This window comes from Nesoenas mayeri (genome assembly GCF_963082525.1).
Source record: "Nesoenas mayeri genome assembly, chromosome: 7".
Lineage (NCBI taxonomy): Eukaryota > Metazoa > Chordata > Aves > Columbiformes > Columbidae > Nesoenas > Nesoenas mayeri.
In genome coordinates this window covers 18,233,247-18,260,599 of record NC_137551.1, presented here as the reverse complement: position 1 = coordinate 18,260,599, position 27,353 = coordinate 18,233,247, and the positions used below count along the sequence as shown (strand labels likewise).

Here is a 27,353-nt window from a genome sequence, read left to right as displayed (position 1 = left end):
TGACAGAACTCTGAAGCTCTAGCTAACACTACAGCAACTCAGCTTTAGGCTGTTAGATTTCCAGAAATAGCTTCGAAAAATCAGTAAGCTAAGTGCAAACACAAGACCTTCTGATTCAAGCCCTTGCAAGAGAGTATCTGCAAGGGTGTGAGGTCAGATCTTGCCTAACTCTGAAAGAAAACCAAGGGACAACAAATGGGGAATAGCCATCTTTGGATGTGTCATCTGGTCTGCCAGTAGAGTACAAGACAAGACAGTTTCATAGAAAACTCAAGCTGTTGAATAAAAACCTGTTCAAGAGTTTATTGCAGTATTCACTCCAGTTACAGCCAGGCTTGATTTGTCAGGAACAATGGAGGCTCTCCCTCCATTGGTGCTGGGCAGGGGAAAACCTGTTTGTGTATGTATTGCACTATATATCACATATATACATACCACTTTGGTACCCATCAAGTTTCAGGCTGCTTTGTAATAGACCAGAAAATTTTTAGCTCTACTGCTATGACACAGATCGTAAAGAAATTTCCTTCACTTGTGCGAAGCAGAGAATCAGTGTTGCCCTATCTCAGGCGAGAGATTAGATCAGTTTAAGTGGAACCAGACTGCTGTCATCAGACTCTAATGGAATGTCTCCACCAACAGCTGGATGGTATCACCAAGAGCAACAGAATCTGTTCATTTGCAATCCACAAGGTGCCAAGGATCTTAGTGCAGATCATGTACCCCCTGTGCTGCTTTCATACATAATTTTCCAGAACTTAAAGCAGGCAGTCCTTAGCAAAACACGACTTCAGCCTTCATAGATCTGGAAACACTTAAAAGTTTTTCCCCTCAACCAGGTACACACTAAATTCTCAAGTACAATACAATCAGGTAAAATTCACAAATATAGAGAACATAAACTTCAAGCATATAAACATTTTAATAAATTCCAGAGGTGATGCAGGATTTTCAAACAGCAAAATTCAGCAGCCTGACCTAAGCAGCTAGCTCCCTACTTGAAAACATGATCAATTATTTCTATGTTACTCTTAACAGATGTTGCTCTCTGTTTGCCAAGACCAACAGCTACTCTGCAGCCTCCCCAGGCAGTGCTGTCCCGCTGCTTCTCTACCTATGTGGTTAGAAAGTTTTCAGAGTCTGCAAGCCAAATCTTTCTCCATCTGTGCACAAATTCATGCCCATCTAACTAAATTGACTGGAAAACACACCTTCACCTATATTGGAGTACATAGGTAGGTCAACCAAGAAAAACAGCTGCATCATTCTTACCTGATTGGTCAAATGGATACCTAGCACTGTCCTGTCTTCCCAAGAAAGACCTAGTGGCCTGAGATGCCTGCAGACTAGTCTGATAGAGGGATTCCAGTTCTGAGAGCTCCTGTTCTGTGTCTTGATTCCACTGCGGATGCAGATGCACTGGGATCCTGCTCAAGTCATCTCCAACTGCTCTCTGATCAGAAAGGGATGGACTCCTCCCAGGTACAGGAAGCCATTCAGTATTCTTATTAGCCTTCTGAGAACTGTAATACCTAGTAACATTATCCACCCAACAGTCCACAGGCATAGAGGCAACCATGCTACTAGTAGCTCCATCATCCACCTGTTTCATTCCACCGTCACGACAGTGCCTTTCCAGGTAGGGTGCAGGGTCTGCTATATTCTGTCCACCTCTTCTACACAGCTCTTCACTGGGAGAACAAATACTCTTAGAAGCAACATTTTGGGCACTAAAACTCTCCAAAGAAACTACCCCATCCCTAATATCCACAGTTGAGTGTGATTTTTCAGAAGACTGGTTTTTGTTCTCTTGGTTTTGATGGATAAGCTGTCTGTAACCAGAGGATGAAGAGTTGATGAAAGATTTTTGTGTTAACTTTGGAGACTTCTCATCCTGACACACTGCAGCAATCCAGCCTTTTTCATGAGTACCTTTTCTCTGGGAGACTGCATGCATTTTCTGAAACTGCTCTGCCAAGGAGCGAACATGTCCCTTTGTACTAAAACCCTCAGATTTGCAACCTTCTGCTGTGCCATATTCATCCTGTGAGGGTAATAAAATTTCATGGTTGTTTGCTCTGGAGTACTTATTTGTTTTCTGCAAAGGATCCAAGGAGCACTGCCGTGTAGGGGATGAAGTTGCAGGGGTCATTGGATGATTGTCCCCTAAATGATCAATGCTGGGCCGCACCGGAGAGCTTGCAAGTTTGGAACAAGGACTGTGCTGGCTGTCCTTTTCAGGAGATGCTGCTTGTGGCGGATGTGGACAAGGAAACAGTGCAGGCAAAGACCCAGAGTTTACTGTGTTAGCCTTGGATTTGTACTGAGGTGTGAGAATGGGCATTATGTTATGAACCTCTTCTAACTTGCTGCTACTGCAGCATTCCCTATAGTCTTTTGGCCCTGTGGATGTGGTGTCAGCAAATTCCACACTGTGGTGGGCATCCTTCTCAGTTCTTGCAGACCTCTCTGCCAACCCTGGCCTATAGGGAAAAGAGGGAACTTGGTCATGAAAATCAGCAGAAGCAGACTGGAAGTTTGGAGAGATCCTGTTGGATGGATTGCTTTCAGAAGGGGGCAAGGAGGAAGACTCTGGATATAATGATGAGTGCAATTCATGGCAGGAAGCAGGTGGGTGGAAGAAAGAACTGGACCCAAATTCCACTTCTTTGTTGGGTTCCAGTGGTAACTCCTGGCTCAGCAGTACTTGGAGCGGGCCAGTCTGTTCACTAAAACACACAGAAGGATAAATGATTAGCAGTACTCATTGCTTACGTTTATCCATAGGGTGCAGAACTTGCACTAGGTGACATATACCTCAACACAATTTCTTTGTTAACTGTATTCTGTTGAAGAATTTACATTAATTCAGCAGATACATACATGTTAATCCTTTGCTTCTAACCCTGATTTCCTACTATAACTGATCTACTGAATCAATTTCATACTTTTAAGAGCATTTTGCTACAGTTAGGCTCAAAGTATTCTTGTACAGCACCCTGGGCACTTTAGCCAGCAGACAGAGTGTGCATAGGGATAACTATAAGAATAGTAAAAATAGCATTTATATAAAACAACTGTTTCCAACATGAACATCTCAGATATTTTTCAAAATGCTTTGGACACGTTCATGATCTGAACGTCAACTGACAATATTTCCATAAGGTCACCTCTCTCCAGGCAGCTTCATGAAGAATGACTTGACAAATGGAAGGAACAGGTTGAAATTTCTTTTATATCCCCTCTGGATTCTGATGTTTGAGATATTTATCTAACACATTAAATAAAGTTAAAGCTAAATATATAACTATCATTTTGTAAATAATTTGTTTCCTAAGTATACTTTTAAAAACAATTTGTATTCTTTTATGCACCCATGCAGGACAATTATATCTGTGGGTTGTACATGTCCTCGGTATTCTTCTGCATTTATTTAGCATTTTAATGTGCAAAGAGGAAAACCAGTTGCAAGTCCATGTGGCTGTGAGAAAATGACAGGCCACAAACAGCTCCAACAGAGAACTTAAGGAAACTATAACATCATTGCTTTGTTTCCTCCTTGAGATGCATAGAATGAAAGTTATCATGAAGACCTAGTGGGTATGTGTAGCAGAATGACCTTGTCTGTGAACAATTGCAAACTTTTGTACTGCCTACAATGTTATTTGTATCAAAGCAAAGGTATGGAACTCTGGCTATAAATATTTTTTTTTGCATCGGCTGTAATATTAACATTTGGTTGGATATAACTTTTTGCCAAAGTAATGTTCTTTTCAAAGAGCAGCAGTGAGCAAGTCCAGCATTAAACAAAATTAGTTTAGAAAGTTCTTTTCTTTCATTTTCTTAGAATCTGCCAAAATGCATAATTGGGGCTCTACATTTCTTCTGTAAAAGAGGATATAATGGACCCCTGATTGACAAAAAGATCAGCTCTCATTACATATAATTCAGCTACTGCAGCAAAAGAAAAGAACATTATGAACTATAGCCTGGCAGGTGTGCAAATTAACTGAGTTTTAGTATACAGCTGGATGTGGCATTTTAAGAAAAGGAAAAAGGATTCTCATCTGATATTTCATCTAAGCTTCTGATAATACAACATGTAAGAAATGCGAGAGGGAAGTAACAGTTCAAGAAACAGCCTAGGAACTGGATAGGGATGGTCCAGTGCTAGGAGGGAATGGCATGGTAAGGAAGGATTAAGCTGCATGCTGAAGAGGGTAGGAAAACAGGATCGGTTACAGCGGAGTTAATTATGCTACAGTCAAAGTCAGTATGGAAGAAAGAATCATGAAGAGACGCTGAAGAGGCTGCTAAGCCAGACTACAGGATGCTGGGAAGCACAGAAAGGAAATGAAGAATGATACAGTATCAGGGAGAGAAGTCAAGGTGACAGGATCTGGATCCGAGAGTTGTACCAGTGCACTACTAGAGAAGTGGACTAGAAAGATCAGATCAGTGAACCTGACACTTTTCTAGCTACAGAGCTTTAAAACATGCTGGTTGCTTTTCCCAAAATAAAAGCAATTATAATAAGATTTTTACTGTAGTACTCTCTTTTACCGAGTCTTGAAACTGCTCTTGATTTTTAATAGTTGCACATTTCATTCAACACCGCCACCCCGCCCTTTTTAGCCAGGTTATTGTCTATCATATTCTTCCCCTTGGTGCATAAAATATTGATGCTGTCAAGCACTGACTGCTACAATTCTTTGTCACAGACCACATTTTGAACACATGCACGTTGAACTCAGCTGTAAAGACTGGGGAACTAAAAAAATGGGGGTAGTTGACCATCTCATAAAAGAATTAAGCCTAAAGAAAAAAGGAATAGGGAGTAACACTGTAGGATTTGGACTGTCCAGGGGAATATATATAGTTTGCTATTTCTTTCCAGGCTGCACAGCTCAGAGATGCAGCTCAGAGCTGGGTCTAGGCAATATACTTGGACTACCTTGTAGACTGGGCCATGGCGCCGCCCTGTGGTGGGTGGCAGGTTGGCGGCGGCAGCGGCTGCGATGGCTGTTGGTGCTGCATGCGATCCTGGAGGCTCCGGGCTTTTCGGATACTGATTTGCAGCTTCTTATCGACTAGGGCTCTGCTGTGAGTGCTAGCGCTGGCATCATGCATGGCAAGTCTTAGTTTAGCTAAAATGCAAAAGAAAACATAGCAGAAAACAAACAGAAAAAAGGAATAAAATTGAAAAAGAAAAAAAGAAAAAAGATGCAGCAAAAACATAAAACATGGACCATGCAAATACTGCCACAAAAGAGTTCACAAGGATGCTGTTGTTTCCGTTAATGCACATTCAGCTTAGCCAGGTGTTCAAACACATTAATCGAAACTAAACCAAAATAAAGTAAAAAAATGAAAGTTATCCATGTTTTAGCCCAACTTCTCATCTCCTTCACACAGGCTCTTTCCAACCCTACCAAATTGATGCTTCATTCAGTCATCTACCCTCCTGCATCCTCCATACCTGGGACTCCCTTTATGTGCAGGAATACCCAGCTGGGATTTGAGATTCAACATAATCCTTGCTGGAATGGAAGCTGAGAGAGCTATCACAGCAGCTGTTTGCTGCGCCCCTTCTTCTGCAGTCCATAAGAGCCAATTTCTAAATGCAAATGCACAGGAGCTACCCAGTCTGTCTGCAGCCATTCTATACAGACAGAGAGGAGCATGGGGTGAGACAGCCAGCCAGTCATAATGGAAAAAGACCGAAAATAAAATGAAATCACATAGCACATTCTCAAAGGTCACAATGCATTTAAAGCACTTCAGTGTTCTAATGCTTTTTTCTTCATGAAAGTCAGGTACAGCACAGCTCGTTTCTGTTAATCCAGAGGACTCAAGAGCAGGCTACTGCTTTCTTCCTATGCTACATCCTCCATGAGGAACAGGGGAGCTTAATGCCCTTTGTAATGTGGCCTGAAGACTAGGAAAAACTGTTAATTGAGGACTAAGTGGTAGAGGGAGTTACCTATGGGTGCTTACTGAAATGCACCATTTAGCACCAAAAAGGGCACACCAGCACCCCTGTGCTGTTACTGCCATAGCCCTGGATAGAACAACGAAAATGGACGCAAACATGAAAAAAAGAGATGAAGAGGGATAGAACTAAAATCTGCAAAAGGGAATGTCTGAAAAAGGAAAGATTCTGTGTCCCTGCACATTCCTAAAGACCAACTGGATCCCCATACCTGACAATTTAACACAACTCAATGTTTCAGATTTTTTTCCTATGATATTAGTAAACTGTCAAAAGCGCGATAGCTCAGGTGGTTAAAGTTACTTACATATAGCTTCGTTACAGAGAGCCAAAGCTGCAGCACAATCCCCCTTCTGCTCCTGATTCAGCGACTCTTCAAAGATTGAGTCTGCCTCCTGCATCGACTTCTCAAAGCCATCACTCCTCCCTGCAATGGGCAGCACCCTTCATTTTGGTTTCATTCATTGCAGAACCCTCATTTACCCTTGTCCCATTCATGACTGCCAAATTCTTCCACACGTGGAGTCTCGCAGAGGCTGTACGTATCCCAGACTGCACCACCTAACCTTCCCTAAGCAGAAGTACACCTCGATATGCTTGACATCCGTATGGTAAAACCATGTGTTCCCTCAAATTTTGTTTACTTGAGAGAACTGTACTGGGTAACATTATTTTCAACAGTCTAAATCAGTACAAAAGATGGTACAGACATAATACAGAATTCAGATTACTTCTGCCAGGTAGGAATTAATCTAAGTTTAGAGTTAAATCTAAACGACAATATATCAGTAAAATAAATACAGCAAGTCAGAGCTTTTTTGTACTTTATCTTAAGTCCCCTGCCAAAAATCATCTGTCTCTTCTTCAGATGTCAAATTACTTCCATACAAAATTGAAATAAACTGAAACAACTAAGACATCTGGGGAACAAAACTCAGACTTCAGTGCGAGTGTAAATCCCTGCACAAATCACTTCTGCAAATGTGTTCAGTGCATACACTCAACTGCTGAAAGGGACATGGAATATGAAAATTCATCAGTCTTCTAGTGGGAAAAATACAGGTATAAGAAGTAGAGAAGAAAGGGACAATTGTCAAGAATTCTTTTTGCAACAATTTAGACAACAATGTTGGACAAGAGAAGGAGAAATCATCCTTGGACACAAAAGAGAAAGATGAAACATTGTGTGTTGGCATCAGAACATCCAGTTCTGAGAGGAGAAAATGCTCAAGCAACCTGGTGTCACCTGTTAGGTATCACGCAAGTAATGCACTAAAATGTACACATTTGAATGACTGAGGGGGAAACAGAAAATAAAACTTGACTTTTTGTTTTGTTGATGGGTGGGGCTTTTTTAAATGAAATGTCTCTGTCATTGTGGTAAAGAGCATGATTATCAGCCAACAAAAATAATGTTTTCTCAACTTACAAAACATTTGCTATGGGCTGGCCTGCTCCCCAACACAGTCATGCACAGATGCAAACACAAACTCTCTCATATCATAAACCCCAAAGAACTCACATGAAAATAAAGTACTGCGGAGAGAAGTGAAAGTTGTTAGAGCAGCGAGTTAATCAAGCAGCACATTCACTTTCAAAATCAAGGCTACTGAGGCTTGTAATCAAGGCCAGTATACTAAAGTTAGCTTTCTTTGCATTAATTTAGCAGTTTACTTGAGGGAAATGAGTCACAAGCGTTCTGGAGTTCTACGTGCAAGGAAGCCTCTGGGCAGCCAAGCAGTCTGTGAATGTTAGGCTATTGCATCTCTGACTGGGGTGGGAAAAGGCTTGAATGGAATAAACAAAAATTTTCCCACATCTCTAAACTTCTCAAAAATTCTACTCAAGTCGGTTTTGATTAGGCATTAATCTAGTTTTCTTTCTTTTAAACCAGGAAAAGCTAAGCAATTTTTGCTTCTACAAACTAATACAAATAGAGATCAAAGAGGAGTAAGATCTTGGAGAATATTGTTTTCTTTGGGGCAGGAGAAGTGGAGAAGACAACATCCTTATGCTTGATGACAGAGGTTTACTCTTCAATTTTTACATCATAAGCATTTATGCTACAAAAGCAAACACTAATAAAAAGGTATCCATCTGCCCTGGCACATCGGAATTTTTCACCTGGTTACTGGCAGGCCACGGCAGGATCATAAAGGATAACTAAGTGGCTTGCTGATGGTCAGCAAAAATTATAAAAACATTCCCACAGTCTGACATTCTCGCAGAGATGATGTTTTTCAGTGGCCATTGGCACAGGGACATTCTGGCGGTGAAGCAGCTGGCAGGGCTGCAGAGCAGTGGCTGTGCCCAAAGCTGGCACAGCCCCCAGCCTGGAGCACCAAACCAGCACCTCAGCTCCTATTCACAGCAGGGCTGAGTGAGCAGGATGGGAGGCCCAGCAACACAGGAGGCCACAGAGGGCTTGCTCCAGTCCCGCATGTGTGGGATCAGATCACAGGTGCTCACTACACCTTCTTTGGCTCTGCCGACCCACCCAGCTAAATGCTCCACCAGCTTCAGGCTTTGCTCTCCACTAGGTCAGTGCACTTCATTCCACCTTCCCGCTGACTGCCCTCACTGGCGATGGAGATTGAAGGCTAAAACAAAGGCACTACATGTGAGTCTTGTCACCAAGCTCCCTCTGCTGCAGCCCCATCCTTCCACTTAAACCTTTTTGGTTGTCATGCCCTGCCAGAAACATGAGGAGTCATGGAAAAGACAATCAAACTTAGTATTTGGCTTTTTTTTTTTTCCCCCCCAAATCTTTTTCCTTAGAAAAGACAGGTATGCTGGCTCCAGCTCTGATTTTCAATGTTAGATCCAGCTTAAGCCTGCCACATTACTCATTTCCAGCCCTGTTTTGTGGCTGCACAGCTGGGCAGGGAGAAAGAGGGGCCAGTCCAAAGGCAGGAACAAGCAGAATTGCTTAGGGCAGCGATGCTACCAGAAACAAAACAACGGCCACAATGGACAAGCTATGCTGCACATGGACCTGAGATGTCTGAAAGGTACAACCAGCCCTGCTCACTCCCAAGATGTTGGTTGAAGCCTTATAGCTAAACCTACACATCAATACTCTTAATTGTGCATATCGCCACATAAAACCAGAAAGGTGCAAATATATTAAAACAATCCTCTGCATTACTTCGTTGTCTCATTTAAGAAGGAATTTGGTCAAAATACCATTTTTTTCGCATCCGACAGGTTTGAAATTGATGGTCTTTCACTAACTGAAGGTTTAAAATCATAATAGAGGGGCAAGATAGAAACGGACTTACAATAGGAAATTAAGTTTGAAGGTTCAAAGAACTTCAGCACTACAATTTTGCTAAACATACTGCATTCAAAAGGTTACCCTGATTCTGCAGTTCATCTAGATCCATGAACCTGCTGGGACGAGGATTAAAGCCCATTGCTGCCTCCATTTCCTTTTCTCTTTTCCTGCGTAGTTCTTGTTCCCGCGCTCTCCTTGCCACCTCCTCTTGCAGTTCATCCAGTTCACTCTTTAAAGGGACAAACATCTCTCCACCTTGCAAAAAACAGCCAAAGAACAACAACAAAAGTCCACTTTTTTTTTTTTTTTTAAACAATAGGATCTCTTAAAGCATCCCTTAAAAGACAAAGAAATATTAATGGAGAATACAATTAACATTAGAAAACAACAGACTAACCAAGCAAAGATCATAGAATTTCAGATCACAAATTTTGTTTTGTTAAATTTTGATTTTAGAATCCTGCCCAAGCTATTTGGTTTCAAATTCTTTTCTCTGTGTCAGTGACTGGCAGAAATACTGCAGTATTGCTTCAAGCTCCCCTGCAGCACAGCCCATTCCTGGATTCACTGAACCAAGAAACAGCAAAAGGAACAGAGAGAATAATTGGAAGAGAAAACCCTAAGCTGATGCTGAAATCTTCCAGCTTCTTACTGTGCTTATAATTTGTAAATAATGCTGTGTCAAATTAGCCAGAACAATAGCTTCAGTAAGTAAAATGGATCCCAACTGAGATTTTTTTGATCTAACTGCATAAGCACATGAAAATGGAAGGAAAATAAGCATATTAATATCCTAGTCAACACAGCAGAAATCAATCAGTTGTCATTCTCACTTTAACTATGACCTGTGTTCAAAAACTGTCTTCCCTCCTCCCTTTCCCAGACATTCTCTGTAATAGAGTATTTGCTCAGAATGATAATAATCAGAATGCATATCTGCAGAAAAGCTCAACCTAAGCCCAAATATCTTCTAAATATCCATTCTCATTTCTGAGAATTCTGAACTTTGTATAGTATTATGAGCTTCTTTTCAGGACTTGTCAATCCTACTAAGTTATTATGAGTTATGCTCAGGAAGGTATTGCCCACTGATGGCAGAATACTGAGTTATGAAAAAGAATATTAAAAATAGCTTACTGAATCAGTGAAGTCAACATTCAAAAAAGATGCTGGAGCAACATTATCAAAAGGAATATTCATCACAGTTTTTTGCAAATCCCTTTGGTACACCTTTAAGTCAGGGGTGTCCAACTCATTTTCACCGGCGGCCTTGTCAGCCTCGCAGTTGCCTTCAAAGGGCCAAATGTAATTTTAGGACTGTATAAGTGTAACTACTCTTACACTAATCAAGCTGCTGTGCTCCCATCTACTATCACATTTATACAGTCCCAAAATTACATTTGGCTCTTTGAAGGCAACTGCGAGGCTGACAAGGCCCCCGGTGAAAATAAATTTGAGATCCTAGCTGTAAGTTATATCTTGTAAAACTGCGTTATGTTCCTGCATGTTTCTTTTCCCCTTTCCTCATAATTTCACTGTGAAGATGAACATCCAGAAAGTAAAGAACTCCAATACCATTTACCTTGCAAATCCACTGCTACCGAAGGAATGCATCTTACCATTTCCAGCAGCGTGTGGGCTGTTTGCCCAGCTCCCAGCTGATGACATGGACTCCACTTCCAAGATGCTGCTGCTGTGAGACTTTGGGATGTTACGCCAGGCAGGAACCAATCCACCTGCTCGCTTCATATGAACATCCCTCCAAGAAGAGAGTAATTACTGTTTACCACTTTATCAGCCTCTCCAGGATAAATCATACCTACCTTTTTTTAATCATCACATACATTTTTACTTGCATTTTAATTTAATTCAAAAAAAAAAAAAAAAAAAAGCCTACCATAAGAAAATATTGTGAGAAACAGAGGAAGAGAATGTTAACAAGGGGGAGGACAATAATCCTAATCTCCTTCATGAGAGTATGCAATGCATATCAAAACCATGGTCTGATAACTGTTCTCAATAGAATCTTACAGGTGAAAAGCTACTATTGCAGCCATAAACAGTTTGTGATTGCCTGAATCTTCCTAAGCCAATGAGAGACGCATTGTGCTGCCTATTTACTTTTGTGCATAAATATTGCAAGTATCATGCAAGACTTCAATGAACTCTCACTGAAAATTACAAAGATTTCTATACAAGACTATTGATTTCTCATTTTGTACCAGACTTCTATCAAGCAATGTTTTAAGTGAAACAAAAAGGTCTGTGAGCTGTTCAAAGGACAAGCACAAAGTTTGATATTTCAGTTGAGTTTTTAAACCACAGACTAAGGATACGACTATTTCAAATGCATCATTTTAGTCAACATTTCTCCTTCAGCTGAACCCCATTTCTTTTCCTTCTCGCTAGCAGTGAGCTACCAGTGTACCGACAAGAAAAGGAATCAAAATCAAGGTTCCTCTTTCCCTTCTATTTCTCCCCTGTCCCAGTAAATCTGCACTACAAGCTAGGAGTACCATTTTGCATTTCAAAAAAAACCCACCAACCAACCACAACAAAAAAAAAAGTTCTACACCATTACGTAACTACAAAAAAGAAATCAAGACTTCAATCACTCCAAAAATGAAGTTCGTCAAAATCTACCTGTGGGTGCTTGAGCTTTCAGACAAGGGCATGTCCAGGCTGACCGGGCTGTTGCTGTTGCGTTCACTGCTCTCATAGCCAGACTCCATCCTCTGTATCAGATGAGGATGTTGATCCGCCATATGATGCTGGGTGCTCCGGCCCAGCACACCACGCTTGTATCTGACATTCGACTGGCTGGATCTTGTTTCCTGAACAGTGTGTTCCTTCACCTCATTCTCAATAAGCTCTTTACCTGTCAAGACAAAAGAATATAGCTTGGTAGAAGATCCAAGCTTCAATACTCGGAAAACATCCATAGATACGTTAGCCTCTCAATCATGCTCAAAACAGAAGTGCTGCCTTTAATTTAGTGTAAAACTGGCAATGTTAAGCAGAAAAAAACCCAATACTTTTACAGCATTCCTAGTAATATCAAGCAATAGCTTATTCAAAGTTTTTTTTGTTTTTTTGGTTTTTTTTTATCTCTCCCCTTTTGTATAACTTACCATATTTCTCTCCAGGTAACAATCAACTCTGGAAAGAAAATCCCTTCGTCACCATAACAATTTGTATTTGTACAAGATCTTTTTACAGTATACCCAACTGTATTTCCAGTTTATATTTGTTATTGCATATTGTCATCTCTACTTCAGATGCTGCACTATTTAAATTGTTTATTTTGCCATTTATGATTTGATGAGCCTTCATAGAGGACAGGAAAACATTTTATTTTTTTTTTAATTCTTCCCCACTGCTTTCACTAGGTCTTTCCACTCACCTCTTGTTTGCTCCCCTTGCTTCCTTCTCTAGAGCTGTGTTCTGTTCTCCTTTCATTTTCCTATATACATTTCTTTATGCTTCCCAGTTAGTTCCAACTTTTAGCTCCTTCTAGTCAGTGTTATCTGACTAGCACCTTTACTAACCACAACTCTACTGCCAGTCACACAAACCTCTTCTTTCTCATCCACACCCTGATGGGAGCACAGCAGCTCGATTAGTGTAACAGCATAAAAGCCAGGAACTCCTAAACATCTGCTCTCTGCACAGTTTATACAGTTTCAGTATCACCCTCCCCTTGACAGGGAGCAAAATAACTGTTACGTTCATTTGCAGACTGGGGGATGGAAGCAGGGAGCTGTGGTAGAGGCAATAAAAGATTTGTCATTTCACAACAGATTTTATTACCTTCAAAACCAGCAAAGCTGAGGACAAAGTCTCTACATATGCATTGCATAGCTGCTATGGTATAAAATGGTCCCAGATAAATCATCACTGGCTGCCATGGTCTTATCCTCACAAGCATAACTCAGAACTGATACACGAGGTACTCACTGCACCACTGTCTGAGCCATCATGCAAAATCACCATGACAAGCCAGAGAAAAAACACAGACCAATACAAAAGGTCATTCCGAGGGATGAAATTCCAGATACTTAGCAGTCTAGCCCTATGCCTGTTTAAGCAATGCAAATGGTAATGTTTCCCTTCTTATTTCTTTACATGTGAAATTTAGCACATAGAAAGTAAACAGAGTACCACACATGCAACATGAATACCCACACAGAAACCAGACTTCGTGAACATGACTTAAAACTGACCTAAAAGCCATGTTCAAAATTTCCCTTTCCTACTTTACTTAAGCAAAACTGGACAGTGGAGGATTATTCCACACATGCTGAAACTCTTACCTGCCTCTTCAGAGAAGGGGCTAAGCTGCATGTAGCCACAATGCTTCCTCTTGTCTTTACTGAAGATGCTGTCTATATTCAGAGACTCTCTTTTGGGTCTCCAGGTTGGCCGGTACCTGCTAGATGAACTGGATTTAGACTCACTACTGGTACTCTCCACTTCCCAGTCTCGAGAGTGTGCAGATAGGCTTTTTGAGGGTCGCGTTCCTGCCTGATCCACACTACTCCCTCCATGAGGGGAATTCTGGATGGCTTGAGAAATCTGCTGTGGTCTGCTGTGGATCATGTTGCTCACTGTCTCTTTAAATTCTCTCAGCCTGCTGGTGCTGCTGGATGGTTTGGGGGCAGTTCTGGGGGCTTGTTTCTCCTTCAAGGTTTCTCCTGCAGTTTACAGAGACAGCAAAAGCCACAAGAATAACTTCAGATTAAACTAGCAGCCCTGCTTGCAGCATCTTTGAAAAGTAAAAAAACAAAACAAAAACCCCTCAACAAAATTTTAAAAACTCCAACCAGCACACCCCAAAAAGCAAAGACAGGCAAAATGCAGACAAAGATGTAAGAAACGAGGAGGGAAATGCATGTACAGACTAAGGATCTCCAAGACATGCAGAAAGAGATACTGATATTTGAAATAAAGTAACATATCTTGCCTTCACTATGGTATCCTGATGACTGAGCCTCATCTCCTTTTCGCCGAGACCGGCTAGAACTCCTCTTGCGGTCTGCCAGCGAGCCCTTTTTGGAAACATGCCTCTGATTGCACTCACTGTCAGTCAAGTGCCCTGGAAGGACAGAAGAACACAGCGGAGATGACAAGAGCCTTCGGACCAAGTGTTCTGTGTGCTAAGAGCAGCAGGGCTCTCCTGCTCCTTAGGAGCTGCAGACACTCCAAGGCTAACTGGCAGGTTGGGTGGATTTTTGTATCCGAAAGTTTTCGTTCTGTTTTCTTGGGGAGGGTGTTCCGTTTTTAAGGATACAGCCCCTCCACAGACTCTGGTTAAGGAGAGCTCATCCACAGGGAGAGGAAAAGGTTGACTCTGCCTTGTCTTCTAATAGTCTAAGGATATAACTTCCTTGCTGTCTGAATACTTTTTCAGTTTTAATGGCCACGAACACGGAACTCCCGAGGACAGCTTGCTTGACATTGCTCTGTTAAATGAAGACTCAAACACATGAACAAGTTACCATGTAATAATAAATTACTGCACATCATCAGCTGCTCTGCACTATCCATCTGCACTCTCTTTGCCTGTAGCAAATACTTAATAATCTGAGTTAGCTTCGTCTGCAGTGAAAAAGCCTCAGTTGGCTCTCAAGGGCTACGCCAGCTAATTCACATCTGCTACAAGCTAAAAGCATACACACAAACCATCAACACGGATCAGCTGACACACGACAATGTTCCCTTACTACAGCTCATGTGTCCGAGCGCTAATATTTTCTCTTGCACCCAATTTATTTCCCATTTCCTCACACTGAATATGAATTAAGAGCATTTGACACCCTAGCTTTTCTGTATTGCTTTTTCTTAATTTTACAATTCTCACACATTCACAGTCCTAAACCTGCAAACACAAACACACGCATGGCTTTACTCACGTGAGTAGTCCCAAGCAGAGATGCAGGATGAGAAGGGAATTTATGAATAAGCTACAAAGACTTTGCTCTAGCCTTTTTATCACTAACTTTCACCTTGCGTAGGATGATAGAAAAGGAAAATCCCTACCACCCAAAAGTGGATTAACAGCCTCCAGAGTACATAGCCAGCTGTTCTAAGCCTTCCCCCTTCTCTAGAAATTAACATAAAAATCAACAACATTTAAGAGAGACTTTACACATAAAACTGTACCTTCAACAGTTGAAAAAATAGTTCACTTCAACTACAATTGCTGCAAAGATACAACAATAAACGAGTGGGAAGGAAACTAAACAACAAAAAGCAAGCTACAGGACTCACATTTCTATGTATTTGCAAACTGGAGAGTGATTTTTGTAGCCAAATTCTCTACAAACAAGCAGTTTATATAAAATAAAAGAAATTAAGGAAGTATAAGAAATCTCAGCAGTGAGGACAGAAGAAGTGCAGCATTTAGGTGACTGAGCATGAGTCAGTGCTTTGGGACATGTTTTCTTCTTTCCCTTCACAGCATGGACTGTCACACACCTTTTAGGGACCGAAAGAACAGTATTATCTTACACGTTGTAGTGGCTTCCCTCAAGACAGAAGAGGCCTATGCTTCATTTCAAAGTGCACAACTTCTCAAGTTAAACATTCGCCCCCTAAAGTTCATTCAACCTGATACAAGCACTTAGTTAGCATCCTTCAAGTACTGTAACAGAAACTATTTTAAGATATATAGTGCTGCTGGAGCTACCTTATGGTCTGTATTAGAGTCCAACTTAGCCTTGTAGAAGGAAGGCTGCTAACTTTGCATAAATATTTTCTCCTCCCTTCACGAACTGCAAATTTTGTCCTGTTGTCACTGGACAGTTAACAGCCATAGAGGAGATGCCAAGAATCAAAAGTCTGTGGGACACCGTCTTTGTTGTCTTTACCTGGATTCTCTGGAGCAAAGACTAAATCCACTGTAATATCTGAATGTAGGAATTACAATCCCAAGAATATTAGTTAACACTTTACACTTTTTTTTTTTTTAGTTCACTAAAATAACAAGCCAGGACTTCTGAGTGTCTGATCATATACTTAAAAGGTATCCCTTGCTGAATGTATCCTTTTAAATACCTCATCCTCCAGAGGTGGGATGGCTTCATAAGCAAACAGTTATATTCAAAGGAAAAGATTGGTTTTGTAGGGATTGTGCACATATCTAAGGATATGTTAGAGAAGAGAATGAAATAAAACAGATTAAGACAGAACAGCCCCTACTCCCTCCCACTAAAATCTCAGTTGCATGAACAGGGCAGCCAGAATACGCACATTTTTCTCAGCAGTACAGGTTGGTAGGAACAAGAGAGGGCTTATGCAGCCACTCTTCATGGCCCCATTCTGAAGTACCCGGGTGCCTGAGGTCATACGACCCAATGGTGGTCCTTCCCTGGAGGACGATGTGAGATAGGGTCCATAATTTTCTGGGCTGGAGTAGTGGGTAAATGGCCATTAAATGACGAATCCTGCTCTTGCCCAGAAGGATTCAGTTGACAGGTCAATGTGGATGGCTTCTTAATAGCCCCACGCATCAGCATTTGATGATTGAGCAGTTGTGTGGGTTGGCAGACTGACTATTTTGGAAAGGTTTCAGGTAGGTAAAAAAAAAAGGGGGAAATGCCCAGACAGGTGGCTAGCTAAGGGGACACACTGAGCACAGCTAAGCCTGAGTCAGGAAAAACGAGGACAACTGAATTCAGGTGATGAGGTGGGCTAAGCTGAAGGAAAAAACACAGGATAGAATCAGTAGGAGAAGAAAGAAAAAAAAAAAAAGGAAAAAGTCACTAAAACTGAGAGAACAAAAGGTTACATGCCGAACTTCATGCTTACATGTTTGCAAACATCCCCCTACCCTCCCTTTTCTGCTGTCTTCTGCACCGTAAGTTTTGCAGGGAGAAACAATCAAATAAACTCTGTGCCACTTCTGCAGACTATATAAACAATATTCCACTAGCATTTTCAATTTCCTCTTCTTCATACTGTGAAGATCAACATAAATTGTTTCCTTATCATTCAGATTCTGCTCCAACTTTCCCTCCTTTCTCACATGCTACCTAGGACCATGACTGGAACCTACAGTATTTGCTAAAACGTTGAAAATACTGTCAGGCTATCTAAAACCATGCATTACAGTTACTTGGATCTCTGATGAAGAATCAAAGAGTGCTAAAGAAAACAAACTTGAAACTTTTTCTTCTGGGTTTTGATGTGAAAAATATTTGTAGCAGAGATTGCTTCAAATGAACCAAATACGCATATATCATCACAATACAAGAGAGTAACTATTTTGCAGCTAAAAGGACAAAGTGGTGTGATAGTTGTTGACACTCCGGTGCAATAAACAGTTTCTAATTCAACTGTTATGTCATCTTGGAAAGTCTATTTAAGGCATAATAAAGCAATGTTTCAGACTTAGCAGACCATATTTTTGAAGTTGGAGAAATGTGACCTTAACTCATGCACTACTTTGTCAGAGGTGATGTCACAAGTTACTACTGTATGCAGAAACAGTGACTAGGGTCACTGGGCATGAATAATAGAGGAGAGCTAAGCCTTCAGTCTTCCAGTTAACCTCTTTTCAACTAAAGAGCATGCAGGCAGACTGTTCAGCTGCCCGAAGGAACATATATACAGATTGTCCTCTCACTGCAGATTCTCAGCTTACTTCCATGGCACAGGCAGGAAATCACCTTATGCTCCTCCCTGGTGCAGTGAACACTACCAACACCCACTTACATAGAAAGTCCTTAGAGCATAAGTATGAGAGACTCTGGTGATGAAAGCACCCTTCCCAGACAGCTGCAACTCCTGAAATGAAGTAACTGAGTAATTAGCAGACACAACACTTCCCAAACCGTACAACGGCACTGTACAACAGACTCCAACTTATAGAATTACATAACAAAGAAGTCGGATTCTGGGTAACAGAAAACATGTTTGTAAGTGTTTGTCTGGTGAGTTACAAGTCTATAAAAGCCACAAAGATATTTAAATTAGACTTATTTTTTGTGAACGCCGACGGTTCATTACAAACCAAAACCATTTAGGATACTAAACGCTTTTCAATATTCTGTTATAGGTTGTATGTATACAGATTTTTCACTGGAATCTGCTGCAGTCGTCATATTTAACGACAAAGATCAGCCAGATATAATGGTATCTTCTACCTGTGTCCCTGCTGCTTTGTGAAGCTGCATCATTCTCCACATTGTAGATGACTGTCCCCTGTGAGTCGGAGGAGAAGTGACTGACCACAGACTCATGGTGTGCCTGTTTATAAGCATAGCTGTCTGTAGAGGAATCTGTCCTGGTATCACTCGAGATGGAAGGTTCTCTCCCTAAGGAAGGAAACAATGTCAAATTTCAATCTTTTGGAGCTATTATAAAAGTCAGGAGAGGCTTAAAAAACCCAAACAAACAAAACCCCACAAGCACACACTACGAAAGGAACAGAATAAACTACACAGGAGTTAAAAGAAAAACAGAATACCAAACATACAAACTTGGATTCAAGGACTTAAGAGTTTATGGGAAAGGTCCTCTCCTTTGGAAAGGGGAAGAGAGTGCCATTCCTTCTGCACACCTTCATTTCTTTCTCTCTGCTAACTCCAAATTTATCAAATCCTTTAATAAACAAAATAAAACTACATCTATTGGACTGAAAGCACACATTAGTACCACAATGAAGCTATTTTTCATTAATTTTTGACACTGTCACAGGTAACTAAAATATGAAATACATTGCTCCAGGGGAAGTCAAAATTAAAAAAATAAGTCAAGTACAAAATATCAATAGGGTAACAAGAACATCACAAGTTTTAATTATTAACACATTTCATCTGTTATAAATCAAAGGTTATATAGTAAAACTTTATACTGAAATGGTACTATCTAAAGTAACCTGCTCCTTCTCAAGAAGCTTGCACTCATCCCCTGCACAACTGGGATACTGAAAACAATGAAGCATCATGACTCAACTTCAGTAGAGTAATTCTTAAACATATTAAAAGAGGAGAAAACGACAACTGCCTCCCACCACTCTCAGTACATAACAGTAAAAATATGAACAGTTAGAAGACTGCTGGTTTTTCTATATATGTGATGTATACCCTCCTGAATATACAGGATATTCATTTCATACTCATTTCTTAGTGGAGAAACTAAAGAAGAAAAAGACATTTAAAAAGAAAATAATTCTTATGCTTAATCACAAACACTCAGCCTGAGGGCACTTTGTGTTTTCACTAAGAGCAAGTCCTGTAGCTGACGGCCTATCTAGGGATGCCTAACAACTTCTGAAGTCAGAAACTTGCCCCCACCTCCTCACTGGTTAAAAATCTTATTGGTCTAAAGAAATACAGAATACAGCTGTTAATGGAGATGACAGTCACAGAAAGAACGGTGAATGCAGGCAACAGGAATCAGTGCCGTGGAACTGAGTATTACAAAACAACTTCTAAACTGAAGTCTTTATTCAACAGAAACACATTAAGAGTTGTTTGCACTCAGCTTCACAATATTTCATACCAGCATCTTTAACAATCTTTCCTCCATAATTTGCAGTATCATATCTTTATGTGATTAGACACATTTATCAGATTCCCTTGACTAAAGTTCAGGTACAATACTGTGATTAACAACTTAAGAATAAGGAATTTCTGTTCATTTCTGAATTATGGGCTGTGGATTTCTGATAACACTGAGGAATCCAAAAGAAGCTGTAGTCACACTTTGTGAGAGACAAAAAGGCCATTCTGAAAAGGGTATATTAGGGCAGAAAAATATTCACTTCTATCTGACAGGAAAATGTGTGTGAGTATGACTCCTCCTGGCACTTCAACCTACAGCATCTCACAAATTCTCTCAAGAGCTTGGTATCAATGCTGAACACTGCAGAGCACAGGAGCAAGCCCTGAGGATTCATCAAGTGGTTTTGAAATAAAAGAACAGGTTACTCACTATAGCCTTCTGAATTTTATCTGAAAGGAAACACCTTTTTATATAGATATATTTGTATTCAGCTTCCTGAAGTCATCTTAGAACACAATAATAGTAGATACTGCAGAGACGATGAGCAGAAGGGTTATCTACGTATTTCCTGGAGATCAACCAGCAGAACAGCAAGGCAAATTTACAGCATATATTGACCTGAAGCCTGTAGAAGTGCTCACAACTGATACAGGGCACTGAAGGCCTTCCTCTCACTCCTCCAGACTTCCCATTTTTTTTTCAGAACAGGAAGACAGGTTTATAAATTGCAAGGCATCTTGTCAAGTGAGAAGTGAAGGTCATCTCACCAGTGTATTTATTTGCATTTATTTTAAGAGGAGCTGGAGATTTATTTCATTTCTGGTAGACTGTCAACATATAAATAAGGGGACAGCATGTATTCTCTACAGATTCACTGACCAGGAAGAATAAAGTTAGCTATTGGCCAGGAAAACAGTAAAATGTTCTTGGAATTACAGTTGAATAATTCGGCTAAAATACTGGATGAAAGGTTGCGTTTCTGGTTTTAGTCTCGCCTTGCTGTTCTTGGCAACTACTAAACCCATCTCTAATTCAGGATATTCTCTGCAAACATCCAAAAATAGAAACAATCTTTTGCAGAGCCATTAAAATGTAAACTTAGACACAGGTTTTGTTTTTTTCTTTTCACCCTATCTGGATTATAATTATGTATTTTTTGCAGAATTTATCCATTCCTCTTTCAATGAGGCCTCAAGCCCCAATGGTGTGACTAAATGTCTGAAATTCTCCAGACCTTCAGTAAACCGACAGCCTGTGCAGACCACTACTGATACCTTGAGCAGACCAAGTTCTAACCTCTGAAGCACCTTACCTGGACATACCTTTCTGATTCAATGGACTACCATTAATAGAAAGAATTCAGGAAGTAGCACTGTGTTGAAAGCCTCTAAGATCTTAAGTGCCGCATATCTATAGCTGTAGGTAATTTTTGATGCAAAACGGACCATGAAAATTTATCATATCCATGGGCATAAGCCTTTGCCAATCCCTTCCCCTTCAGTCTCTCACATATCAATTCATATCTCTTGCACTGCTTTATTTGAGTAAAAGACAAGCCAAAGGCTGAAGATAAGCTGCACTGATTCTGTCACTCTCTTTTTTATTTTTAATAAATTGGTATTTCTTCCCCTTCCTCCACATCCCTTCACCATCCTAACGGAGGACTCATTTATGACATTTCCTTAATGTTTCTTTTCCCTAACTTCCCTCCTGAGTTTAATTCTGCAGCTTCCTTTAATTTTTATGTGTTCGTGCATCTCTGCTCTTGTTCTCTTCCTGTTGAAACAGCTGATGGACTTATGAACTCAGACACTGAAACCATCAGTTATTGTTCCTCCCCATGTCCATGCCACAACAGATCTCCCACTCTTCCCTCCCCTCACCCCAGTTTCTTCCTTTAAACCTTTTTGGAAACAATCAAAAGAATCTTGGACTGACAGAGAGGTTCCAAGGTGAAACCCTGAAAGTCCTCGTCAGAATTCTAGATCAGCTTTGACAAGCAACAAGGATGCCTGCTAACAAAACAGCACCCAGAACAGAAGGAAAACTTTTCACAAGCAGCATTACAGGAGAAAGTCTGAAGGTACATAGTCCAGCCTGCTTACCAGAGTCTTCGCTATCATAGCAAGTCCTGCTATATTGCTGTAAATTCACTTGAGGGGGCAAGTCTTGCGCTGACACTGGAGTTCCTCTTGGATCTGCGTACAGCAGCAGCAAAGGCTGATAATGGCCCTTAATGCACTTTGTCACAACATCTTTCCATTTCGGACCAATCTGAATTAATAACAACAACAACAAAAAAAAAAGCACAAGAAATGTTTGCTGCCATCATTTTCTATAAGAAGCTCTCTTTTTTCCTTGTACTTCTTTCAGAGTTTGATTTTCTACTGACATTCTTTAACTCCTATATCCAGCATTGAAAGGGACTCACCAAGGAAGCTCTGAGTGACTCCTATATCCAGCATTGAAAGGGACTCACCAAGGAAGCTCTGAGTGCTGGTCACATGTTGGAAGACACATTAAAAAGGGATACAAAGTCTAACATGTAACTGAAAGTGAACTGTGTCTTAAAATGGGCATTTCCATTCCTCCTTCTGAGATTCACCTTATTTGAGAAAAAAGGTACCACCTGTGCCACCAGCTGGTCAGGCACACACTCTTGGAACACCCTGGAACCAATCCTACTAAAATCAAGGTATTCACCATCTTATGACTAGACAAATTACAATTCCTAATAAAATGCTACAGCTGCAAAAATAATCCTTCCCTTTCAGATATTTTTTCCCCACAAAAAGCTTTCCATCATCTGAAATGTTCTACTTTTGTATCCGTCATAAAACCAAAGAATTTGGTACAGAAATTTTTAATCCATTAACCAGCATAGACAAAACAAACAGTAAAAGACATCAACAACATGACAGCAAATTCAAGTCAAAGCTAACCATTTTTGTGTGAATATTTCTGCTGTTACAGAACCTCTGCAAGCATTTTGATAGGCCAGGCAGTGAATTCATTTAGCTGTATTAATCTCAAAAATCTTCCCCATGTACTAATACCGGTTTCACCTAGTACACCGAACATGTAATCCAACAAATTTGCTCCATACACAAGTATTCTACGAAAACATTGCTGTTCCCATCCTTGGCAAATTTTTGCTGCAGAGAAATATAACTATGAACAAACACAAGGATTAGAGTTTTCCCTTTGATACTGTGTCTGACATGAGTACAGAAGAAAATTTTTCTCTCATCTTTGTGCTCCCATGACCAAAAGGCATAACAGGAGAGTGGTGTGAAGTAATGCCAAACAAACTAATGGGATGTAATAATGGTGTGCCAAGATTCCAGCACTGGTATCTTTAATGTTAAGAACCTCATGCTTGGGGAAAAGGGGTAAAAAAAACAAACGCAAAAACAAAACCAAAAAACAACCACAAACAGAAGAAGCAGAAAAAAGTGGCTGTTGGCAGCAACCACTAATGAAGACTGGCATCTAGATACTTCAACAAAGAACCTAAAAAGCAGGCACTAATTAGCTATACCGCTTGCCAGCAAGTGAAAGAGAGGCATGTTAGCTGTGCGCACAAGCAAACTCTAAATGTTCAAACAGCAGCATAGAAGCAAGACTGGCAGCCAACAGAACAGAATTAAGAATAGGGCTCCTGAGATTTCTGGTTTGCTTGTTTGAGAGTGCTATACTTCGTTCAGAAAAAGGAGCAACAGAGTTACGGAACTTGAGTGGAAAAATAGCCAAAATTTATCAAAGTCTGTAGAAAACAGTATGGATCTACACACAAATAGCTAATAACAGGTTTGGTTTTTTTTCCTAAATGTTTTCTCACCTCTTTGACATGAGCATCATCGAAGTACATCCACTTGCGAATTTTAGTTTGGAAGAAGAAGGTAGAATAGTGTTTTCCATAGTAACAGATCATTCCCACCAAATACAGCTCTGAGTGTTTTGCTCTGTCATCAGTTACTCTGAAGAAAAGCTACAGGAAGAGAGGTAAGAAAAATGAAAGAAGAAATAAATAATAAAACGCTCAAAATTGTACATACTGCTTTGTGTTTGAAGACTTCAAAGTACTACAAGAGAGGTGTCAGATTTTTACTTTGAGATAGAGAAAACAAGGCAATAAATACTTAAGTAATTAATAAATTAATCAAACCCAGTGACACAGACCAGGAATAGACTCCCAGCAACTCACCAGATGCACAAGTATCAAGTCAGTCTTGGAGACTGTGGCTGTACTTTAAGAAAGTCATTTACAACAACAATATAATACCTTTTCAAAATTTGAAACTGTACTTTTATTATGAAAATTTGTATTCTCTGTGTCATGCTTGCTGATTGAGATAAACACTGTTTAAAACATTTATTCTTCTTTGCTTTGTAGAAACAAAGCAGTTCTGACAGTGAACAGTTGGCATTTATTCTGACTTGAACAAAGACAAATTTATGACACCACCATATAAAAGATAAACTGAAGACATTAGTAGGTCAAAAGAACTTGGCATGCAGAAAAAAAGAAGGGTTTGTGACTATTTGACCATGTCTTATTTAAAAATGCACAGGATTCATATTCTAGTGTATTACTGTTCTACTGTGAAAAAACCAGGCTGTTTCATAACCATACTTCCATTAACTCGCACTAATTTTGGTACACTATGCACCGGCCAATGCATTTTTTAAAAACTATATATATATATTATTTACATTATTTTAAAGTAATACCTCAGCGCTACAATAAGACACAGTTGCAATTTGGTATACCAATAATGCAGCTCTAAAGCATCAGTTAACGTAGAACAAGTAAATCCTCTAGGAGACAAACCTCCAGATTCCAAACACTGCTTAATTTAATCTGTCACTCAATCACACAGTGCCAGCCACCATCTCTCAGAGACGACTCAGCTATAAATAACTCTTCAGTGTTATGAGCACACACTTCAATGAAAAGATTTAAAGACATTTAAAAAATCCCACAATCCCAAACTACATTTTGTCTTCAAAATAAATAGAAATGAACTTCTGTTCTTCAAAATGAAAGAGTACATATGTATTTTCATAGAAATAGCAAAGATGCCAATTCAGAATTTCCTTGTACTTGTAAATATTTGTTGATTCAAACAAGATTTGTTTTCTGGAGCCATTCTTAATTTTCAGTCATTTCAGAAATTCAATAATATGCAAATACACTAGTACTTTTGCATGTTTTGTGAGGCATTCAGAAACAGCTCAGACCCTTGGATCTGCCCCCTATTCCTCTATTTATGGACACCGAAAAGGTAAAGGTGGCGACTTTTCATTTTTCTCAATCCACTGCTATAGACTACCGTGAGAAAGATCGTGTTTGTAGGTAGTGCCAAAAATACAAAAAACTCACATCTCCCAGTTTAAGGCAAGTGCCCAGGCTGTGAATCACATCCTCAGCCAGATCAGAGTGGTCCGAGTCCCAAACCAAGCCAATGGTGATGATTTGCGGAGAGTTCATCAGCACACGACGAATACGGATCTTTTCCCCACAGTTACTCTGAGGATTTAAATCAAACAAAACATTCAGTATAATCCTTCTCTTATTATAAGGTTAGGGAAAGGCACTAACAAGTACAAGTTTCAAAAGCACAGCTGCCAAAGAGGCAGCACCGAAACACAGCAGAAATATGCTTGGCTTCAAGATATGAGCTTCTTATGTCACAGACAAGGAGCATTAGCAAGCCTATCTGGTATTTGCAAGCTTTAAAGTGAACACTGCAGATTCTTCCTCATACTACTGATAATAATTAGAAGGTATAGCATAAAAGAAGGTTTATTCAAAAAAGGAATACTAAAGCATACACGAAAGATCCCAAAAACGTTCTTAGGAATTGCAAGGAAAGCTCACTTTGTTTTGATCAGAACCTCTTTTAAAAAAAAATGTTATTTACAGAGACTGATGATTTATATGATGGTAACAGAAAATCTTCAAGGTTCTGTCTTGCTGTTAAAATTGGGTGGGTGTTCTACATGGTACTTCAAGCATTTAATCTTAGACAGGGTAGTTAGGTCACTATTCATATATGTATGAGAGCAGCAGATGGAAGATCGGGAGAACAAGAAGTGCTTCACTAACCCACAGCAGTTCTTCACTTCGTATTTCCTGTCTCCCTTATGCCTCCAATTTTTTAGTTTTTAAATTAACTACCAGTGCACAGTAACTGGCCAGTCTCCCCTCACTCTCCAGCCAGAGTACGTCTCAGAGATCAGCTTGCTTGAGAAGCTAAGACATTTCTCAGTGGTGGTCTTTCCAATCCATCACCAATTGTGAGCATCCTTAAAGCATCACAAAAGAAGTTCGCCATCTGAATTAAGAGATTATCACTGTAATTTTAGCAAACAGTGCATTATTTTTTGAGGGGACAACTATGACAAAGGCCCTTTGCAATACTCACTTCCCCCCTGTAGCAGGTCACAAAGGTACCCCTGCAAGATTCCAGAAGAAATTGTTTTCATACTGAGAACAGTTTCTCAACTCTACAGAGGCCAGTTTCACAATTGGATATAATCGCTCCTGACATTACAACCAGGGAAGAGATCATAAAGCATTTCTTCCCCACAGCAATCTAGAAAATTAACTAGAACTTAAGTCCCAATTATCCATGAGAGAGAAAAAATGAAAAATTAAAAAAAAAAGGAAAGAAATGAGCTTAACAACAAAGTGATGAAGACAGATTTTTTTTACAGGTAGAGGACTGTGATGTTTAAATGTAGATATGAGGTTTTAATATTAAGATCTGCAATAATCAAAGTACAAGCATTTGTGTGGATTATCTCACAACAAATACATTTTACTCTCAAATTGTCTTCCTTGCTTCTGCTAACTAACATCAGCATTTTCTGCAAGACAAGAGGAATATGGCAACCTGATAAAAAGCTTCCCCTGCATGACTTTTAGGCCACCCTTGGCTAAGCCTCAATAGATAATTTTCCCAAACATAAAAAGAAAGGGACAGCAAGTACTTGTAAGCAATTTCATACAACCAATTATTTCACAGTTAAATTGCAGTACACTTTGACAAAGAATGTCTTTCTATTACATTTCCCATGCTTTGGTTGTGAAATAGCTAGACTCATAGGAATCTTTTAAACAACAATACAATAGCTTCATTCCTTATACTCAGGTAAGGGAGCTACTGTTTGCCTATATTTAAAATAAAAAGTTTCAATGGACGCTAACAGTGAATGTTTCAGAGTTATAAGCTGCAGAAAGTGCAGGAGGTAAACCAGGAATACTTACACTTCCCTATGGAACAAGCACACCAACCATTCCTGTTAGAGCATGTATTGCTTCACTGGGGACAGGTGAGACGTCTAACAGTAGCATTAAAGGAAGAAGCAACTATACAGCTGCTCCCTGGCCTACCTATTAATCAATATGTAAAAAAGTTTCATGATAAGTCTTCTCGCATACCTATCTAAAGCCCTGGATCTGGACACACTCAAATTAAAAGGCAGAACAAGACATCAAACTCTTGCTTTAGAAAGCAAGCCCTTATGATTAAAAAAAATAAATGATTTCCTACCTACATGATATTT

The 27,353-nt window shown here is 39.9% G+C and overlaps 1 protein-coding gene across 1 annotated transcript in view; it reads right to left on the bottom strand.

Moving 5' to 3' along the window:
* The window catches only part of USP54 (ubiquitin specific peptidase 54), a gene marked incomplete at its 5' end in the record, with an annotated part of 51,636 nt that overhangs the window by 6,395 nt on the left and 17,888 nt on the right, over window positions 1-27,353 (bottom strand). The window contains 12 exons of the mRNA XM_080347863.1: window positions 1,273-2,729; window positions 4,955-5,147; window positions 6,300-6,419; window positions 9,351-9,524; window positions 10,889-11,028; window positions 11,913-12,147; window positions 13,583-13,963; window positions 14,233-14,364; window positions 18,416-18,586; window positions 21,884-22,052; window positions 23,620-23,769; window positions 25,165-25,311. Of these exons, the coding sequence (XP_080203989.1) occupies window positions 1,273-2,729; window positions 4,955-5,147; window positions 6,300-6,419; window positions 9,351-9,524; window positions 10,889-11,028; window positions 11,913-12,147; window positions 13,583-13,963; window positions 14,233-14,364; window positions 18,416-18,586; window positions 21,884-22,052; window positions 23,620-23,769; window positions 25,165-25,311 (3,469 nt within the window). The remainder of the gene's footprint in view (window positions 1-1,272; window positions 2,730-4,954; window positions 5,148-6,299; window positions 6,420-9,350; window positions 9,525-10,888; window positions 11,029-11,912; window positions 12,148-13,582; window positions 13,964-14,232; window positions 14,365-18,415; window positions 18,587-21,883; window positions 22,053-23,619; window positions 23,770-25,164; window positions 25,312-27,353) is intronic.